This window comes from Danio rerio, chromosome 17 (genome assembly GCF_049306965.1).
Source record: "Danio rerio strain Tuebingen ecotype United States chromosome 17, GRCz12tu, whole genome shotgun sequence".
In the NCBI taxonomy this organism is placed as follows: Eukaryota; Metazoa; Chordata; class Actinopteri; order Cypriniformes; family Danionidae; genus Danio; species Danio rerio.
This window is the reverse complement of record NC_133192.1, coordinates 9,814,738-9,832,074: the sequence shown is the minus strand read 5'-3', so window position 1 is coordinate 9,832,074 and position 17,337 is coordinate 9,814,738. Positions and strand designations below refer to the sequence as shown.

Below are 17,337 nucleotides of genomic sequence, written 5' to 3'. Positions count from 1 at the left end.
TGTATTCCCAGATAGCCAGAGAAGCTTGTTGAAGCCAAACGTCCCACAGGGTTTTTGTATTAGATTAGTCGCAGTCTCTCGGGCACAAAGGATTTATGAAAATTCTCTGTCTTTCCCCTTTGTTTCTGCCTCTCCGTCTTGCTCTCTTTTGTTCTTTAAAGTTCTGCAGATAGATAAAGTAGACACTGTTGCCATGATACTGCACTACTTGATTTTTCTGTTGTGATGCAACTGTGCTGATTCATGCATATTTTTATATATTTTTTATTTTTGGTAATTGTACCGCAGTTATTTAAGAAGCCAAAATAATCCTCGCTGCATGTGTGCAAGTTACAAATGGAACTAACAGCTCTTCGACAGAGATTAGATTTCATTTGGCTGTATTACACACTCGCTGTTGCTCTGTTCCAAACCCTAGTAAACTGCTAAGGCGTCAACGCTGCGCTCCAAAAGGTAGGCAGTATAATTATGGAGCTTGATATGCTGGATTCCACCATAAAAGTCAGTGCCAGAAAGCAATGCATTGATAAGGCATGATCACAGTTGATTAGAAATGCACTTTTTCTGATACTGAAAGTGTTCACATATATATGTATGTTTATATATATATATATATATATATATATATATATATATATATATATATATATAATATATATATACACACACACACATATTTATACATATATGTATATATATACATATATATATATACATATATATGTGTACATATATATATATATATATATATATATATATATATATATATATATATATATATATATGTATATATGTATATATATGTATATGTATATATGTATATGTATATATATATTAGAGTATTAATAAAGCTGCCTTTCTGTGACACTTTGTTAGAGTCGGACTGATGGATTTCACTAAAAACAGTAACTTAAGAACTTTATGTAATATTAATATACTATATTTTCAATGGGGCGACACGGTGGCTCAGTGGTTAACACTGTCACCTTGCAGCAAGAAAGTTCGAGTCCCAGCTGGGTTAGTTGGCGTTTCTGTGTGGAGTTTGTGTGTTCTCCCCGTGTTTTTGTGGGTTTCCTCTGGGTGCTCCAGTTTCCCCCACAGTCCAAAGACATGCGCTATAGGTGAACTGAATAAACTAAATTGGCTGTAGTGTATGAGTGTGCATGTGAAAGTGTATGGGTGTTTCCCAGTACTGAGTTGGCATCCACTGTGTAAAACATATGCTGTATAAGTTTACGGTTCATTCCACTGTGGCGACCCCTGATGAATAAAGGGACTAATCCCTGTAAATAACATATATATTTTTATGTAGGGACTCAGACTGTTCATGATTAATACGTACATATGGTGTAACTTGCTTTCTGTGTTTAGAGGAGCCATTTTTGAATGATTTACTAACGGCTGTGATCATTTTGCACACTGCTTATGCGCCCTGTACAGCTCGCGTTTTAACCACCTGCTGCACCTCATGTTTTTGCCGTTGCGCACTGTGCACCTACAGTTGAAAACAAGTCAACTCTGAGCGGGAAAGGCGTACTACGTCACTCATGTGTTTTTCATTCAAATGAAAGCAGAGGCGGGGTTTCCATTGAGGTGACAGCAGTGTTTGTGTTGTCAAGACGACTACAGAGAATTTTAAAGATGAAGGAGAGACTAGAGGTTGCTGTTATAAGTTATCCAGAGCTGTATGACTTGACAAATCTTGAATATCACATTATTATGAAATATTACAATTATAACAATATCAACAGCAACACTCGCACACATTACACAGCTGATTCAGTCATTGCCCAGTGATGTAAAAAGCTCACTTTGCTTTTTTTTTCTTGTCAACAAAAAAGGCAGTGAGATACGCCTCGCATTTTTGGAACATAAACGCGCATTCGGGGCCGATCACACCAACCATGCTTTCTGCGTTGAGAGCCGCCTTTTTTGAGTGGTTTACTAATGGCCGCCAGCGTTTTGTGCGCTGCTTATGCACCCTGCACTGCTCGTGCTTTAACCCCCAGCTGTGCCTCGCATTTCGCCATTGCACATTGTGCGCCTGCAGTTAAAAACAAGTCAACTCTGAGCAGAAAAAATTTGTTATGTCACTTGCGTCTTTTTCATTCTCTAATCAAATAAAAGCAGAGGCTGGGTTTTTGTTGAGGTGAAAGCAGTGTTTTTGTTGTCAAGATGACTACGGAGACATTTGAAGATGGAGGAGTGGCTACTGTTTTGAGTTATCCGGAGCTGTATGACTTTACAAATCTTGAATATCACAATGTTATTAAATGTTCAAATTATAACAATATCAACAGCAACTAGGGCTGCTCGATTTTGGTAAAAATCATAATCACGATTATTTTGGTCATAATTGTAATCACGATTATTCAAAACGATTTTCAGTTGAAGTCACAATTATAAGCGCTCCTGAGAATTTTTTTTAAAATAAATATTTCCCAAATTATGTTTAACAGAGCAAGGAATTTTAACAGTATTTCCTCTTATATTTTTTCTTCTGGAGAAAGGCTTATTTGTTTTATTTTGGCTAGAATAAAAGCAGGTTTAAATAGTTTGAAACCCATTTTAAGGTCTATAATATTAGCCCCCTTAAGCAATATATTTTTTGATTGTCTGCACAATAAAATACTGTTATACAATGACTTGCCTGATTACTCTAAGCCTTTGAATCACACTTTGAATCTAAATGCTTGTATTTTGAAAAATATCTAGTCAAATATTGTGTGCTGTCATCATAGCAAAGTTAAAATGAATGAGTTATTAGAAATGAGTTATTAAAACTATTATTTTCAGAAATCTTCTTTCCATTAAACAGAAATTGGGGAAAAAGAGCTGCTAATATTCAGGAGGGCTAATAATTCTGACTTCAACTGCATATATACAGTTATTTTCCACCCTGCAAAGGAAAGAGAAATAAATACATTAAAATAATAATATGAAACAAACTGTGCTTTAAGCATCTTCACTGTAAGAAAAACACTTTAGCTACAAAAGTCCAAAGCAATGAGGGATTTTCTCATTTTGTTTAATAATGATTCAAACAGGTGGCAGCAGGAATTTGCATGCTGTCGCTTTAATTAGTTAGTTTATTTATAAAGCACATTTTTTATAACACAACGTTGCCCAAAGTGCTGAACACAATCAATATTAAAAATAAAATCTACATCACATACATAACAATTAAAACATAAGGCAAACCCCTCAACATTAAAAAGGCTCAAATACTAAAGAACAAAGATGCCGTTTTTAAATGCTTTTTAAAAACAGATAGAGTTGGAGCATGTCTGATGTGGGGCGGAAGCCCGTTCCAGAGTTTTGGGGCGACTACAGCAAATGCCAGATCCCCACTTCGTTTACACTGGGACCTTGGTATTGATAGAATAAATTCATCAGAAGACCTTAGTGACCTACCAGGATTGCATACATGTAGCAGGTATAATAAGTAAGACGTTGCCAGATTGTTTAAAGATTTAAAAAACAAAGATTAATAGTTAAAAATCAATCCGTGACCTAACAGGCAGCCAGCCCAGAGAGGAAAGAACCGGGGATATGTGCTCGAACTTGCGAGTCCCTGTCAGAAGTCTCGCAGCCGCATTTTGTACTAATTGCAATCTATTTAGGGCATTTTGACTTGAATGGTTTCTCTTTCACGTGTCTTTTGATTCTCAACTCATTTGTTTAATACCCAATTGAGGGTTAATATTAATAATCACTAAACACCACGTTTTGACACCTATTTGACCATTAAAGCGCTCACGTTAAGATGAGATGTGTGCGCCCTGCTCGTCTCAGTGTGCGAATGAGACCAAATGCTGACCTCATGCTTCGGACTGTGTGGGCGCGCCGCACACACAAGCATGCGGTCTTACGATCTTTTAAGAGCAACACGTGTACAACTGGAAAGGGGCAGTATATAATTCAATAATCGTTTATCCCGAATAATGGTTTTTCATAATCGTTAGAAGCCGAAATTGGATTTTTGATTAATTGCACAGCCCTAACTGCAACGCTCGCGGACAATACCCAGCTGATTCAGTCATTGCCTAGCTAGATAAAACGCGCACCTTTCGTTCTCAGAATGCAAAAACACGTTCGTTTCTTCCAAAATAGTTTGTTTTAAGTTTTGTTGATCTTATTTGATGCTTTTAGTGAAGTAATAATTATTTTTAATTTATTATTCATACATTTTTTTCAGTCAACCCATACATATAGCCTACTTATACTTTTCATCTATTCTTTAGATATTCGATTGAGATGTTGTTCCTGATTAATCAAGAATCCTATTAATTGGTCAACCTCTACTTTACGTGTGATCTGAGAATATTTTTTTTGGTATGGGTTTTGTGTAACCTGGTTTTTGAAAACACACACCACAGGTCTTAGTTATAAACATCACAAAACCAAGGCGGAAATGTGTGTGCAAACCACTTCCCATGCACAAGTTCTGATAAAAAACAAACTTGATGGGAGAATGTGTGCAGATGTAAGTAAACTTTTAAATAAACTTAACTTTAAATTTACTTACACTTTTAAATTTACTTAAACTTTTAAATTAACTTAAATACTGACTTACTGTAATTAAACCACTTTAAATTGTCGTATGAGCCCTAATTATTATAACATTAATACATTTATTCTGGTGTATGATCACTTTTAGGAAGGTTTCTGTGCCCTTTATATAAATCAGACCTCAGGAAACTGTTGTATTATTTGCAATCTGGAAATGCTCATGCATACATGCATTGTTGATTCTGAACAACAAGCTTGAAAAGCCTTAGTCAAACTCCTGCCATAGCTGTAATACAAGGCATCACATGGTGTGTTAGAAGAAAAAAGATCAAAACAAAGCTGCAAGTCACTTTAAAACTGTCCAAATCTCCAGATTCGATCAAGATGCAGAATGCATCACGATGACAATGGATAGTCTGAAAATATGCCCTATTAATTTGATCCTCGCAAGTCTCTCTCTGTTCTCCCCTCTCTCTGGTGTTTGTGGGGGATCAGAGAGGATTTGGGTGGAGTGTTTCAGTGGCAGGTGGGCAAAATCTGTTCACAACAAAAAGCTTTTCCTAAACCAAAAACTCCAGTTTCAACCATGTTAACATTCACGCTGATGGAATGTTTTCCATGAAAGACATATTTGCAAGCCTTTAGATATTGTAGTTTGTTTTTGATGTCCCAGATTTCCGGCTTCACCCCCTGTGGGTTTTATAATGCTTATCTTAATAACATAGGCATGCTTTCTCAGTGGGGAAGTGCACAACATGGGGCAATGGTTTCTTTGTTTATAGAATAAATGTCTTCATTGTATATTAAAGGGATGGTCCACCCCAAAAATTACTATTCTTTCATAATATAGTAATAAATTCATAGCTGTATGCATTTGTGTTCTTGTTAATAAGGCAACATAATTTTTGAGAAATGCTGTTAAACTTTGTGCCTCATTGACTTTTATTATGTGGACAATAATCCACTGAAAAATTTGAAGTATTTCTTTTGTGTTTCAACAAAGAGTAATGTAATGGAGGTTTGGAGTGTGAGTAAATGAGACACTATCAGAAATATAGTTATAAAACAGTGTAAAACACCTTACAGGTGCACTTTGAAATCTTAATGGTACAATTTTTACCTTTTTTTGTACTCTAAGGTACATATTTATAATAATTAATATATTAATAATATTTAGGAATTAATATGTACATTTTAAGGTACAAAACTTTGCCTTTTGGAAAAAGTACTACCCTAGAGGCAGGTTTTGTACCTTTATTTCATACATTTTTGGGTAAAATGTCTCTTTAGAGATCAATTAAGACTATTAGAGTGGTTCTGACATCTTAAGAAATGTCAGAAATACAGCATGTTATAAATGTTTCCCAAAAGCTGTTCAATTTGCATCTGATCTGGGGTGCGTTTCCGAAAGCCATCGTTTGCCAACTAAGGTCACAAGTTCCTTTGTTACAAACATAGTTTGTTGACTTGGCATTTCCCAAATCCATCGTTCTAACGAACATTCGCAAACTGCATCGCAAACTTGTATGCTTGCAACTACACCACTGGAGCTGCAGTTAGAAACATAGTTCCGGGGTGTGTTCTAATTCCAGTTACTCCCCCTATGCCCTATTCATTTAGAACATTCTAACATTTAAACTTGGAATTATTAAAAAAGGCTTTGAAGTCGTCACTCTTAGGTGTAATTTGCTTTTAAAGTATTTTTGCAGTTTTAGCCATCTTCATTTATCAATTGTGCTCCCTTCGCAGTGCCCTCTGAAAGCATTGATGTAATTTGGAACACAGCCGTGGCTCATGATGAAAGCTATAGGTGACCTATTATTTAAAGGCGGAATTTATTCTTTTATTAAGGATTAAGTTACGTCTTCAACACTTGTGAAAACAAAAAACATAGCATACGTTAATGCTTTTAATTTTTAGTATGTTATTTATTAAGTATATGTACTGAATATGACATGGGCCTGTTGATTAGAACATTTCTGCAGTGGTTTGCATGGGTCAAATTGTAAAAGTACACTTAAAATAAATAAATAAATAATATCCTACTTAATAATAAGCATCATCATTAATATTATTAATATTATTATTTAAAGTATTCTTTCATTTCCTAATAAATAATAAATATTAAATTTAAATTCTTAATAAATAGCCTCGTTAATGTATTTATTTATATGATTTACATATGATAATAGAATACATGTTGGCTTCTGTAAGTGATTTTATGTTTTATTTATGTTTATAATTAACATGGTTCAAACGATGGACCTGTGACAGGAAAAACTACTGGCTTTTGGAAACACTCTTCACCACATCGTTCTTTTCCCAAAAGATGAATTGTACTATGATAGTTCAGCCGCGAATTACATCGTTGTTTGGGAAACGCACCCCTGATTGGTTTTGTAATTAAGCAGATTTTTTTTGTTGTTTTGTTCAGCAGTATTGTAATCCCGAAGCTTTGTGACCTCATTGTTGGTCTGTATGTGAAGGCAGTGGTTCATATAGCTGTGCTGGTGTCAGCTCGGGCCATAACGCAGTAGATGAGGGGTGATGCTGGATCTCTTCATTTGCCGAGCTCTGCAGGCATTGCTGGCCCATCATAGGATTATTGTTCAATCAGGATTTGACGTTTCCTGACAGTGCTACATGATTTTGCCCTGCTGCATTAGATCTGTATTAGTTTCACTGGCCCGCCTCTTGGGGCCCACCTCTTGGAATCAAGCAAAGACCTTCAGCTCAGTGCCAGCTGGCCAGGCCTTTGAAAGACTTACAGACCACCTTGAGCACTGGCATATTCAGGTAAGTGTGTCCATGGCATCATGTGTTCCCATTTGAAGGGATTTCATTGTGTTCATTATCATCAGGGACAGATTTTTTTTTGTTGTATGTGTTTGCTTGTGACGTCACGAGGGAGAAGAGTGGATTTAAGCTGGCTTTATTTGGTCTGTAATCCCTCATAGCAATCTGAACGAGTAAAATGTTCCGAGTTGGAGAGGATCAGCCTCGCTGGATTATCACAAGCCCCTGCCTCCCCCACGCCATCCCTCCCCTTGTTAAAATTTTCCTTCCTGTCTCTGTTTTCTCTCTTTTTCTTTCCCCTCCATCTATTCACGCTTGTCGCTTTGCATTGCCACAATGGAGTAGTCAGGCAGGCTTCACCTACCTACCAGCGTTATTTGTGAGAGTGCATGGTGTCCTCTTTCCTGCTTCCATCACCACCAGCAGTATTCCCCAGATTAATTATTCAGCGATCACCAAGCGAGAGGAGCCATTTGATAGCCAGACCTTTCCACTGTGATAGAGACGGGACACAGAAATTACTACTGGACCTCAGGTGAAAAGCAATATCTTCTGTTTTGTATATCTTTTTTCGTTCACCCTCCTTCCTTACACCACTTGACATCAGCCTGCATCTAGAAATTTAAAGGAAAACATCTCTCACTTTTCTTCCCTGTGAGTAAGGTATATCTTTTCCTCATGTTGATCTCCAGTAAGCAGTTGCCGATCGGCCGATCCCAGAGCTGGGACACGCTGGGTGGGAATGAGGGTCATTGGGAGCGCAGTGACAGTGTTTACGAGCAGCAGGCCCGGATGGCTGGTCGACGCAACTCGCTGAGCTACGGAGCGGATGCAGGAGGGGGATGGTATGAACCAGCGCCTGGAGTGCGTCCTCCTGACCTCGATTTGAAACGGGAGCCAGAAGCCTACCAGGAATCTCTTTATAACCAAGGCTATTTGGATCGCCCGGACCCCCGTAACATAAGAAAGAGCTCCGTTCCTGAGTTGAACAGCCATTATGACCGACCACCAATAGCTCATCGTGGGACCATGCCACCCCATGACTATTATCAGCAAGACCCAGGCATGCCATCCCGGCCAACAGAGGGTTTCTATCGTGGCGAACAGCCTCATTCTCTGAATAGGTCATCTTCACATTATGGGATGATGGCAGGTCCTCGTCAGATTTGGGAGCAGGGCTCAGGAGGTCGTCCTGGTTCTGTTGCCCCAACACCTGGTGTACCTCCTCCCCCACCTCCAACTGTTCATGACATGGGTCGTATTTACCGAGACCCGATGCTGTCTGGACCCCTACCTGCAACTCCTGGCACCAAAATGATGCATGAAGGACAGCGCATTCCAAGCAGAGCGCAATCTCCGGCTCGTTATATAATGGAGCCAAATTCTCCCCGTTACGCCGCTGAGCCTCCTGCCTCACTCACTAGCCATACAGTCTACAGTGATGTTAACGGAAGGCCAATTGATCCTCATCAGCCAACGGCCACATGCCTGGTGGTTGATCCAGTTGCTCAAGGAATGGATGGAACTTCCCGAGGTATGGTCATGCATCCGGAAAACCCCTCACCATACACCATACAGCAGCAACAGCAAGCCCAACAGCAGCAACAAATGCAACAGCAAATACAACAGCAACAAATGCAGCAGGTTCAGCCAGTGCAACAAATGCAGCAGGTTCAGCCAGTGCAACAAATGCAGCAGGTTCAGCCAGTGCAACAAATGCAGCAAGCTCAGCCAGTGCAACAAATGCAGCAAGCTCAGCCAGTGCAACAGATGCAACCAGTTCAGCCAGTGCAGCAAATGCAACCAGTACAGCAAGTTCAGCAGGTACCACAAGTTCAGCCAGTGCAGCAAGTTCCACATGTGCAACCTGTGGCATCCCCAAATCCTATCTACACACCAGTTCCCCCTGTTGCCCCTGCCCCAGTTACCACTCCAGGTGTGGCCGTTATTCCTGCTCCATTACCTCAGCTTCCTGCTCAGCCTCTCACTGCTGCTCCTCCTCCTTCTGTCCCTCAGACCCCAGTGGCTCCTGTAGACCCTAAAAAAAATGCAGACCCTGAGTTTCTGGCATTGTTGCATAAAGAGGGCCTCTCGGAAAGCACCATCAATTCTCTACTGCAGCAGGGCTTTGACTCCACTGCAATGTTGGCCGTTATGGAGGAAAATGATGTGCGTTCAGTTGCCCCCAACTTGGGCCAAGCCAGGGTTCTCTCTCGTGTTGTGCTTTGCTGCAAACGACCACCTGAAATTGTACCTGCTACCCCCCTGCATCCCAGCGCTCCAGCCCGCGGCAGATCCAACAGCTTCAGCCATCGCAGTGACATCTACGTGCACCAGCCACCACCCTTGACTCCAGGCTTGGAGTCGCAGTATATCCAGCCACCCTCTACCCCCATGCAGACTATGTCTCCGAGAATTGGTGATGGCTACAGTCGCAGACCCAGCAGTGCTCCCTCCCAGCAGCTTCTTGAGACCAGTGGGTATCCTGGACCCAGGGTTTCCGGGGTATACAGTGGTGCTATGGTTCCTGTCCAACCTCGACCATTGTCAGGTTACAATCCACATTCTGGATTACCTGTGACTGCAATGTCCCAACAGGTTGCCATTCCAGCACATTTACCAGGAATACAACAACAAATGGCAGCTTTGCCACCCCAAATTCATGCAATGCCATTGCCAGCTCTATCTGCAGTTCCCCAGTCAATGACTGTACCTGCTTTGGCACCCCAGCAAGCCCCGAAAGCATACACCACCAACTATACCGTACCAATGGAGTTAATGAAGAGGGATCGAAGCTTGGCTACAATGTCACCCATGCCCAGTCCCCATTTAAGCCCACAAGTAATGCGCAAAGCTGGAGTGTCCTCAGATGGAGCCCTAGTACCCATTGGAGGTGCCGTTCCAGGCCAAAATATGAACCTGGCTAATCAGAAGCTGAGCCGGCGTACTGGACCTCCGGTCATTGTCTCCACTATGGCATCACCAGACACAAGTAAATCAAAGCCCTCTTGCATTACCTTCTTCGTGCTCTCCTTTTTCTCCTTCCCACCCCCTCCAGTGCTTCAGTTCCTAACTCTCTGTGTCAGAGCGAGCATGTGTGAATTGAGGTTAATTGATTCAAGTTATATTCTTTCTCTTTGAACTCCGCTTTTTCAGAAGTGCTACACAGAGAAACCTCCTTTGAAGAATAAACAATGCTGTTTGTTTTTCGCTGAAATCGTAATGAATTGAGTTGGTAATGATGTTCCTAAACATCTAGTACTGCGATATCATCCCTCTGTCTCATGTTGAACAAGGCTGAACATATTTTATTTACTCCCTCAGATCAAAGGAACTGCTTTCGCTTTGTTTTGTGCCAGATCAGGTGCAGCTTTCATTGCAAAAAGAGTTAGACAGAATGGAAATTCTGGCATATAAATACATATAGTCATTCATCGTCATCTTTTAAACCACAGAATTACACACCACCAAAGATTGTACTTTTGCATGTCTGGCACAGATGCTCATTTAAGAGTACATTTCCTTTATTTTGTGATGAGTGGTGTAATAAACTGTGCTAGAATGTCCAAATGTGTTTTCTTTTTGTCTTGTGGTTCACTGGCCTGCACTCCGTCACATTTCTGCAGAATTAGTCATTATCTGCTTCAGGGTGTTGGTGACTGCTAGATTGTACTCAGTACTACACTGCGTTATGTCATGTGTGTTTTGCATTAGGTGTATCTCAATGTATTTAGAGTGGCATGCTGTGTTTTTTTATTTTCACAGTTTGTCTTTGCTAGTTTGAACCTCTGTCACTATCTGCCTGTCGCAGCTGATCTGTTTGACTGAGATACTGTGAGTGAAGTGTAGGCTGTCAGTTAGCGGTAGAGCCCCTTGATGCATGTTTGATGTGAGATGTCACTTTGAGCCTTATACAGGCAAGATCAGAATGATAGACTGGACTGTTACAGGGAGAGAGTGACAGTTCCCGCTTTTTGCCAGCCACAAACTTCAATGGCAAATGTTACATTTGTGGAATAATAACTGAGAATGTCGTTGATTCATATACTGTTGAGTGACATTATTAACATTGCAATTTATTTTTATATTTTACCTTCAAAGCTTAATTCTGAAACACTTTACACTTAAGAAATACAAGCATAGCAGAGAAATCTATTATGCAGAGGTTAAATGTTATGTATATATAAAATAAAACAAGTCAGAAACATATAAACTGATCAATTATTAATAGAAAATGTAAAAATGTGAATATAAAACTAATAAAAAAAATCACCTCACAAATAGGCGATAAAATAAAGAAGTGACTCTTCAGGGATACTTTAAATTCTTTAAAAGACTATCCATGCCTAATATAATAAAGGAGTGAATTTGAGCTAAATTATTATTATTATTATTATTATTATTATAAAATGCAAAAATGTCTTCTCATTATTATAATGTGAAATAAAATTAATTCAAAAGACAATATACATAAAAGTACTGTTTGTCAAGCTTTAAAAAAAAACAAAATAATACAGTAATTGATAACCCTTAAAAATAATTTTCCTATAGTTAAGGTTAGTTATTGTATAATGTAACTGTATCATATTAGGAGAGATAACGATGTATATATATATGTGTGTGTGTGTGTGTGTGTGTGTGTGTGTGTGTGTGTGTGTGTGTGTGTGTGTGTGTGTGTGTATTTATACGCACACAAATTCACAAATAACATTAAAGTAATTTTTTTATGACATTTATGTTTCACCTGTAATTGGACATTTTAGGACATTTAACAATATATATAATAGGACAATTTACCTTTTTAACATCAAATTACAGAATCTAAATAACCCCTAATAATGATCAGTATTTGAAAGTGTTCATGGCTATTTGCATTATTGTGCTGTTATATAATCAGTGGCAAAAAATTATCTCAAAATGACAATAATATTGCAATTTCTGTGACAAATTATCACACAACAAAACTTCCTTATCGTGACAGGCCTAATGTTAACAAGCACAATATTGGATTTTAATAATGCACTAGAATTGTACATTTCCTAAAGGAAATGTGAATGGGGTTTGCGTGGCAAATCGATGGGGTACAATGTATTTGTTTTGGTTGCTAGGGTGTTCTGAATGGTTGCTAAGGTGTTCTGAGTGGTTGCTAGGTGGTTGCTAAGGTGTTCTAAGCGATTGCTAAGGCGTTGCTAGGCGGTTGCTAGGGTGTCCTAAGTGGTTGCTAGGTGGTTGCTAAGGTGTTGCTAGGCGGTTGCTAGGGTGTCCTGAGTGGTTGCTAGGTGGTTGCTAAGGTGTTGCTAGGCGGTTGCTAAGGTGTCCTAAGTGGTTGCTAGGTGGTTGCTAAGGTGTTGCTAGGTGGTTGCTAGGGTATTCTAAGTGGTTGCTAAGGCGTTGCTAGGCAGTTGCTAGGGTGTCCTGAGTGGTTGATAGGTGGTTGCTAAGGTGTTGCTAGGCAGTTGCTAAGGTGTCCTAGGTGGTTGCTAAGGTGTTGCTAGGGTATTCTAAGTGGTTGCTAGGCGGTTGCTAGGGTGTCCTGAGTGGTTGCTAAGGTGTTGCTAGGTGGTTGCTAGGGTGTCCTGAGTGGTTGCTAGGTGGTTGCTAAGGTGTTGCTAGGTGGTTGCTAGGGTGTTCTGAGTGGTTGCTAGGCGGTTGCTAGGCGGTTGCTAGGGTGTTCTGAGTGGTTGCTAGGTGGTTGCTAAGGTGTTGCTAGGCGGTTGCTAGGGTGTCCTAAGTGGTTGCTAGGTGGTTGCTAAGGTGTTGCTTGGTGGTTGCTAGGGTATTCTGAGTGGTTGCTAAGGCGTTGCTAGGCGGTTGCTAGGGTGTCCTGAGTGGTCGCTAGGCCCTTACTAAGACGTTACTAGGCGGTTGCTAGGTGGTTGCTAGGCAGTTGCTAGGGTAATTTGGGTGGTTGCTAGGCAGTTGCTAGGGTACCCTGGGTGGTTACTAGGCAAGCCTAACATACATGCCTGTTGAAATAATTACACTTAGTAAGCATTTCTAGCAAGTTACAGTATTTGGCTAGTCAATTTTAGCATGTAGCTAGTCACTGCTAGCATGTGTAGCATATAGGAAGTTCCGTTTGCTAGCATGAGTTAAACGAGCCAATCACCAAGTCTCTACGATGTTCCGATCTTGAGATATAGCTGTTGATGATTGGTTGCTAGGGTACTCTGTTTTGTTGCTATGGGCGAGGTTACAGAGTGAACTTGAATGTGGTTAGCTGTCTAAGTCAAATAAACCAACCCCCATGTCTCTATGACACTGCTATGTAAAGATATGCATCTAGGCCAGTTATAATGACGGTCTATGGGACCAGTTTGGGGGCGTGGCTTGTGAGCTTCATTATCATATTGAGATGCTCATTGGTTATCTGAGTCAGATGAGCCAACCCCCAAGTCAGTTGGACACTGCTATGCAAAGATATGCATGTAGACCAGTTATAATGGCAGTCTATGGGACCAGTTTGGGGGCGTGGCTTGTGAGCTTTATTATCATATTGAAAAGCTCATTGGTTGTCTGAGTCCAATGAGCCCACCCCCATGTCTCTATGACACTCCTATGTAATGTTATAGATGTGTGACCTTTATAATGGAAGTCAATGGGATGTGCAGTGGGACATCCCACCCCATGTTAAGTCAATGGGGCAGTTATTAAGGGTCTTCAAATGGTTTGGGGGGGCGTGGCTTGTGAGCTTCAAAATCATATTGAGATGCTGATTGGTTGCCTCAGTCAAGTAAGGCAACCCCCACACTGCTATGTAATGTGATTGACATGTGAGTCAAGAAATGAATGGGAGTCAATGGGCCATGTAAAGTCAATGGGGACCCCTTTGGGACATCCTAGCACCCCATGGGTACAACTTATACCCCTTTTTGGGGTATGTTCTCATACAGGCTGCAACCCCCTACAGATGTTGCGAATCCCATATTTCTACGAATTTCACACTTGGCGCTACAACGCTTTAAAGGTCGTCCCATTTCGCGGCGCGTTTAGTGCTCTTCTAGAAAAATGAATGGGAGTCAATGGGGCCAATGTAAGTCAATGGGAGAACTTTGGGACGTCCTAGAGCCCCAGAGGTGCAACGTATACCCCCTTGCGAGGTATGTTCTCACTTAGGCTGCAACCCCCTACAGATGCTGTGAATCCCATAATTCTATGAAATTCACACTCGGCGCTGTGATTCGTCAAAGTTCGGCTCAATGTTAAGTCTATGGGATTTTTGGGCAGGTTTTTTGGCCCCTGCGGGGCCAAAAAACCCCCCACCGCTTATAAAAGTCATAGCACACCATTCCCGATAGAACCGGACAGTTTGACACCACTTTCAAGGGTCTGGGGCGAAAGCTGCGGGACAAGTTACGCGCCGAACTTTTGGCAGAATTAAGAATAATAAACCACAATAGTAAGAATGGACTTTGCCTATGGCAAACCCCATTAATTAGCAAATTATGAACTGATTATGATTATGAACTGATGAATGATTAAATAAATGCTGTACAAGTGTTACAATAACTAATGCAATCTTATTATAAAGTGTGACCATTTAATTCAATCAAAAGCACATTTGAGTTTAACTAAAAGTCCAAATGCATTTGCTAAATTTTAGAGTGCATTAGCAAGACAAATTGTTTACGATGCATCTGACATGTTTATGCATAATTGTGATTTTTTTTTTTTTTTTTTTGGATGCTACACAAATTGTGTTGCATTTCTGTATTTAATTCCTCTCAGTGCAGCCGCTGTAAAAGACTGTTTCCAGCTCACAATGGCTGATGTAAAACGATGACCAATGACTGCTCTGAGGGGGGAGGTGCAGCAGTGCAGAGAGTTTTAGAGCCGAAATGGAGATGCAGTGTCAAACCCCGGCAGGAAATTAAACAACACATCACCATAGTCAGGCTAATCACATTGTGGTGATAGTAATCAGAGTCTATGGATATGATTGGAGAGCCTCTGGGGTGGGAGAGAAATGAGAGAGCGGTGATGAACATTATTAAAGGATGACTGCTTTAGTCAGAGTGGATTCAGAGGAGGTGGGAAGCATGACCAAAATAATGGTGTGTAATTATGTGTAATGTTAATGATAAAATATTTATTTGCTCTTGGAAATTCACGCAAAATGATTTAAATGTTGGATAACTACACACTCAAAATATTAACTGATGAACTCAATTTAACCGAGGGCAGGATTTCCACTCAATAAATTTGTTTAGCACCAACTAAAAAAAAAAACTATTAGCACAGTTAAATGCATTTGAGTTGGTTCAACATAAAAATTTATTTACATTTGAATATTTATTTTACTTATGGCCTGTTTGCACTGAGTAATATGGAACGGTACCGATTCTACCCTGTGCCTTGTAGTTTTTTTACAAGCCTGTTTAATGTTTCCCCATTCAAACAGAATGCCCAAAAGGCGTTTCAAAGATAGTCGCCAGGTGAGCCTATATAATCATTGAAATAATGTATAAAAACAGTAAAAAAATCAATAGTTTAAAAATATTGAAGAATATAATGATAGGATGTAGTTCTGGAAACTTCCTACTTCTCTGCTTATCCGTCTGACTTTACGGTGGGTTTTCTTTTGACTGCCCCCTTTCGCTTTAAAGAATATCACAACGGCAAACGCGGCAAATGTAAAAGCCTCGGCCGTTTCGCGAGGTGCGCGATGCGGCACCTGGCAAAAGTATAATTCTACATTAAAGCGCAAGTGCTTTCGCTTTCTCGCTTGTGCTCGCGTGCGCGTCTATATTTGAAATAACGAACTTCGTGAGCTGATGATAATAACATACGTGTGATTATAGAAGTGTTTCTGACATCCGATCCTGTCAGAAAGGAACTAACGTGAGACTGATGCGCAGTAAAAACAAAGGAGCAAATGATTTTTTCAGCTAGCATGCCATGTTTAACTATGATCATCACCTTTTGGACTATTATGAACTCTGAATGACAGAATTACTCTCTAACAGAGGTTACATGTGCTGCTGAAGATTATAGATAAAGATGAGAGGTTTGCACTGACTGTAGGCTATATGTTGCATGGTGTTTTTAGAAGACTAAATATATGCTGTGTGTAGTTCTTCTGTAATTGGTAACATATCAGAGACTGTAAGGGTCTGCATGTGTTCATATATGTTGAATTTATTTATTTATTTCATATGATTGCAGACGTTACCGTAGGCTATTTCACACTGTCATTGATCTGCAGTTATAATCAAATCATGTTAGGTTAGTAATGAACATTTGTACACAAGTATTTGTGTATAAAGTATCTGTTTTGTGAGAAGTGCTTCCTTATATGATATGTGAATGACTCATAGAGCTTTACTGTAGACATTTTCTCAAGTGAGAATGACATCGACTGAAACTTTGGTACCCTTTTACCAGTGGAAACCCAAGCCTGATAAAGGTTACCCGTACCATATGCACCACTCAGTGGAAACAGGCCATTAAACTGAAAAGTCTGAAATAATATCATGTATGTCTATTATGTGCTGTACATTTCGATGTCTCTTAGTTTTATTTGAAGTTATCCTACATTAACTAAAAGAGCCATTTTAAGCATACTTCGTAAGTTAGAGTTAATTGAGACTGATCTCAGAACTCATTTTAGGATAGCTACTGCTCACTGCGCAAAGCAACAACCTGCATTTTTGCTAATAAAGCTGCCAACACCCAAAGCATGGCTGCTTCTGCAAGGTGGTAATCTAAAAGCTCAAAGCATCACATGAAAATTGTCAATTTAAAAACTGAAGTGAAGATGAAACATTAACAAGTCTTTTCTATTATCTTTAAACACCTTAGATTAATTTTATTGTCAGCATTTCCCTCTTTTAATTCAATCCCATGCAAAGCATGGTGGAAACTACAAATCCCCTAACCATGTAGTTGCACCAACACAATTCCTTCATGTTGTCCCAACACAAAACGCTTAAGTTAACTTAATGGTTTACAAATTTAAGTGGACTGAACATAAAACAAATAAATTGGACAAAGAAATGACAAACATTGTGTTGTTTCAACTTATTTCAC

At 39.8% G+C, this 17,337-nt stretch overlaps 1 protein-coding gene across 22 annotated transcripts in view; it reads left to right on the top strand.

Moving 5' to 3' along the window:
* The window catches only part of ctbp2a (C-terminal binding protein 2a), a 131,342-nt gene that overhangs the window by 47,018 nt on the left and 66,987 nt on the right, over positions 1–17,337 (top strand). For 3 of the 22 annotated variants that reach the window (XM_068214447.2, XM_073927476.1, XM_073927475.1), the window contains exons 1-2: positions 7,616–7,843; positions 8,001–8,842. The exons of 12 other annotated variants lie outside the window; for them this stretch is intronic. In XM_068214447.2, the coding sequence (XP_068070548.1) occupies positions 7,698–7,843; positions 8,001–8,842 (988 nt within the window). In that variant the 5' untranslated portion in view covers positions 7,616–7,697. Of the gene's footprint in view, positions 1–6,977; positions 7,309–7,610; positions 10,301–17,337 lie in introns of those variants that run through there. 7 more of the 22 variants (XM_068214443.2, XM_068214445.2, XM_068214444.2 and 4 more) reach the window with 5 other exon arrangements.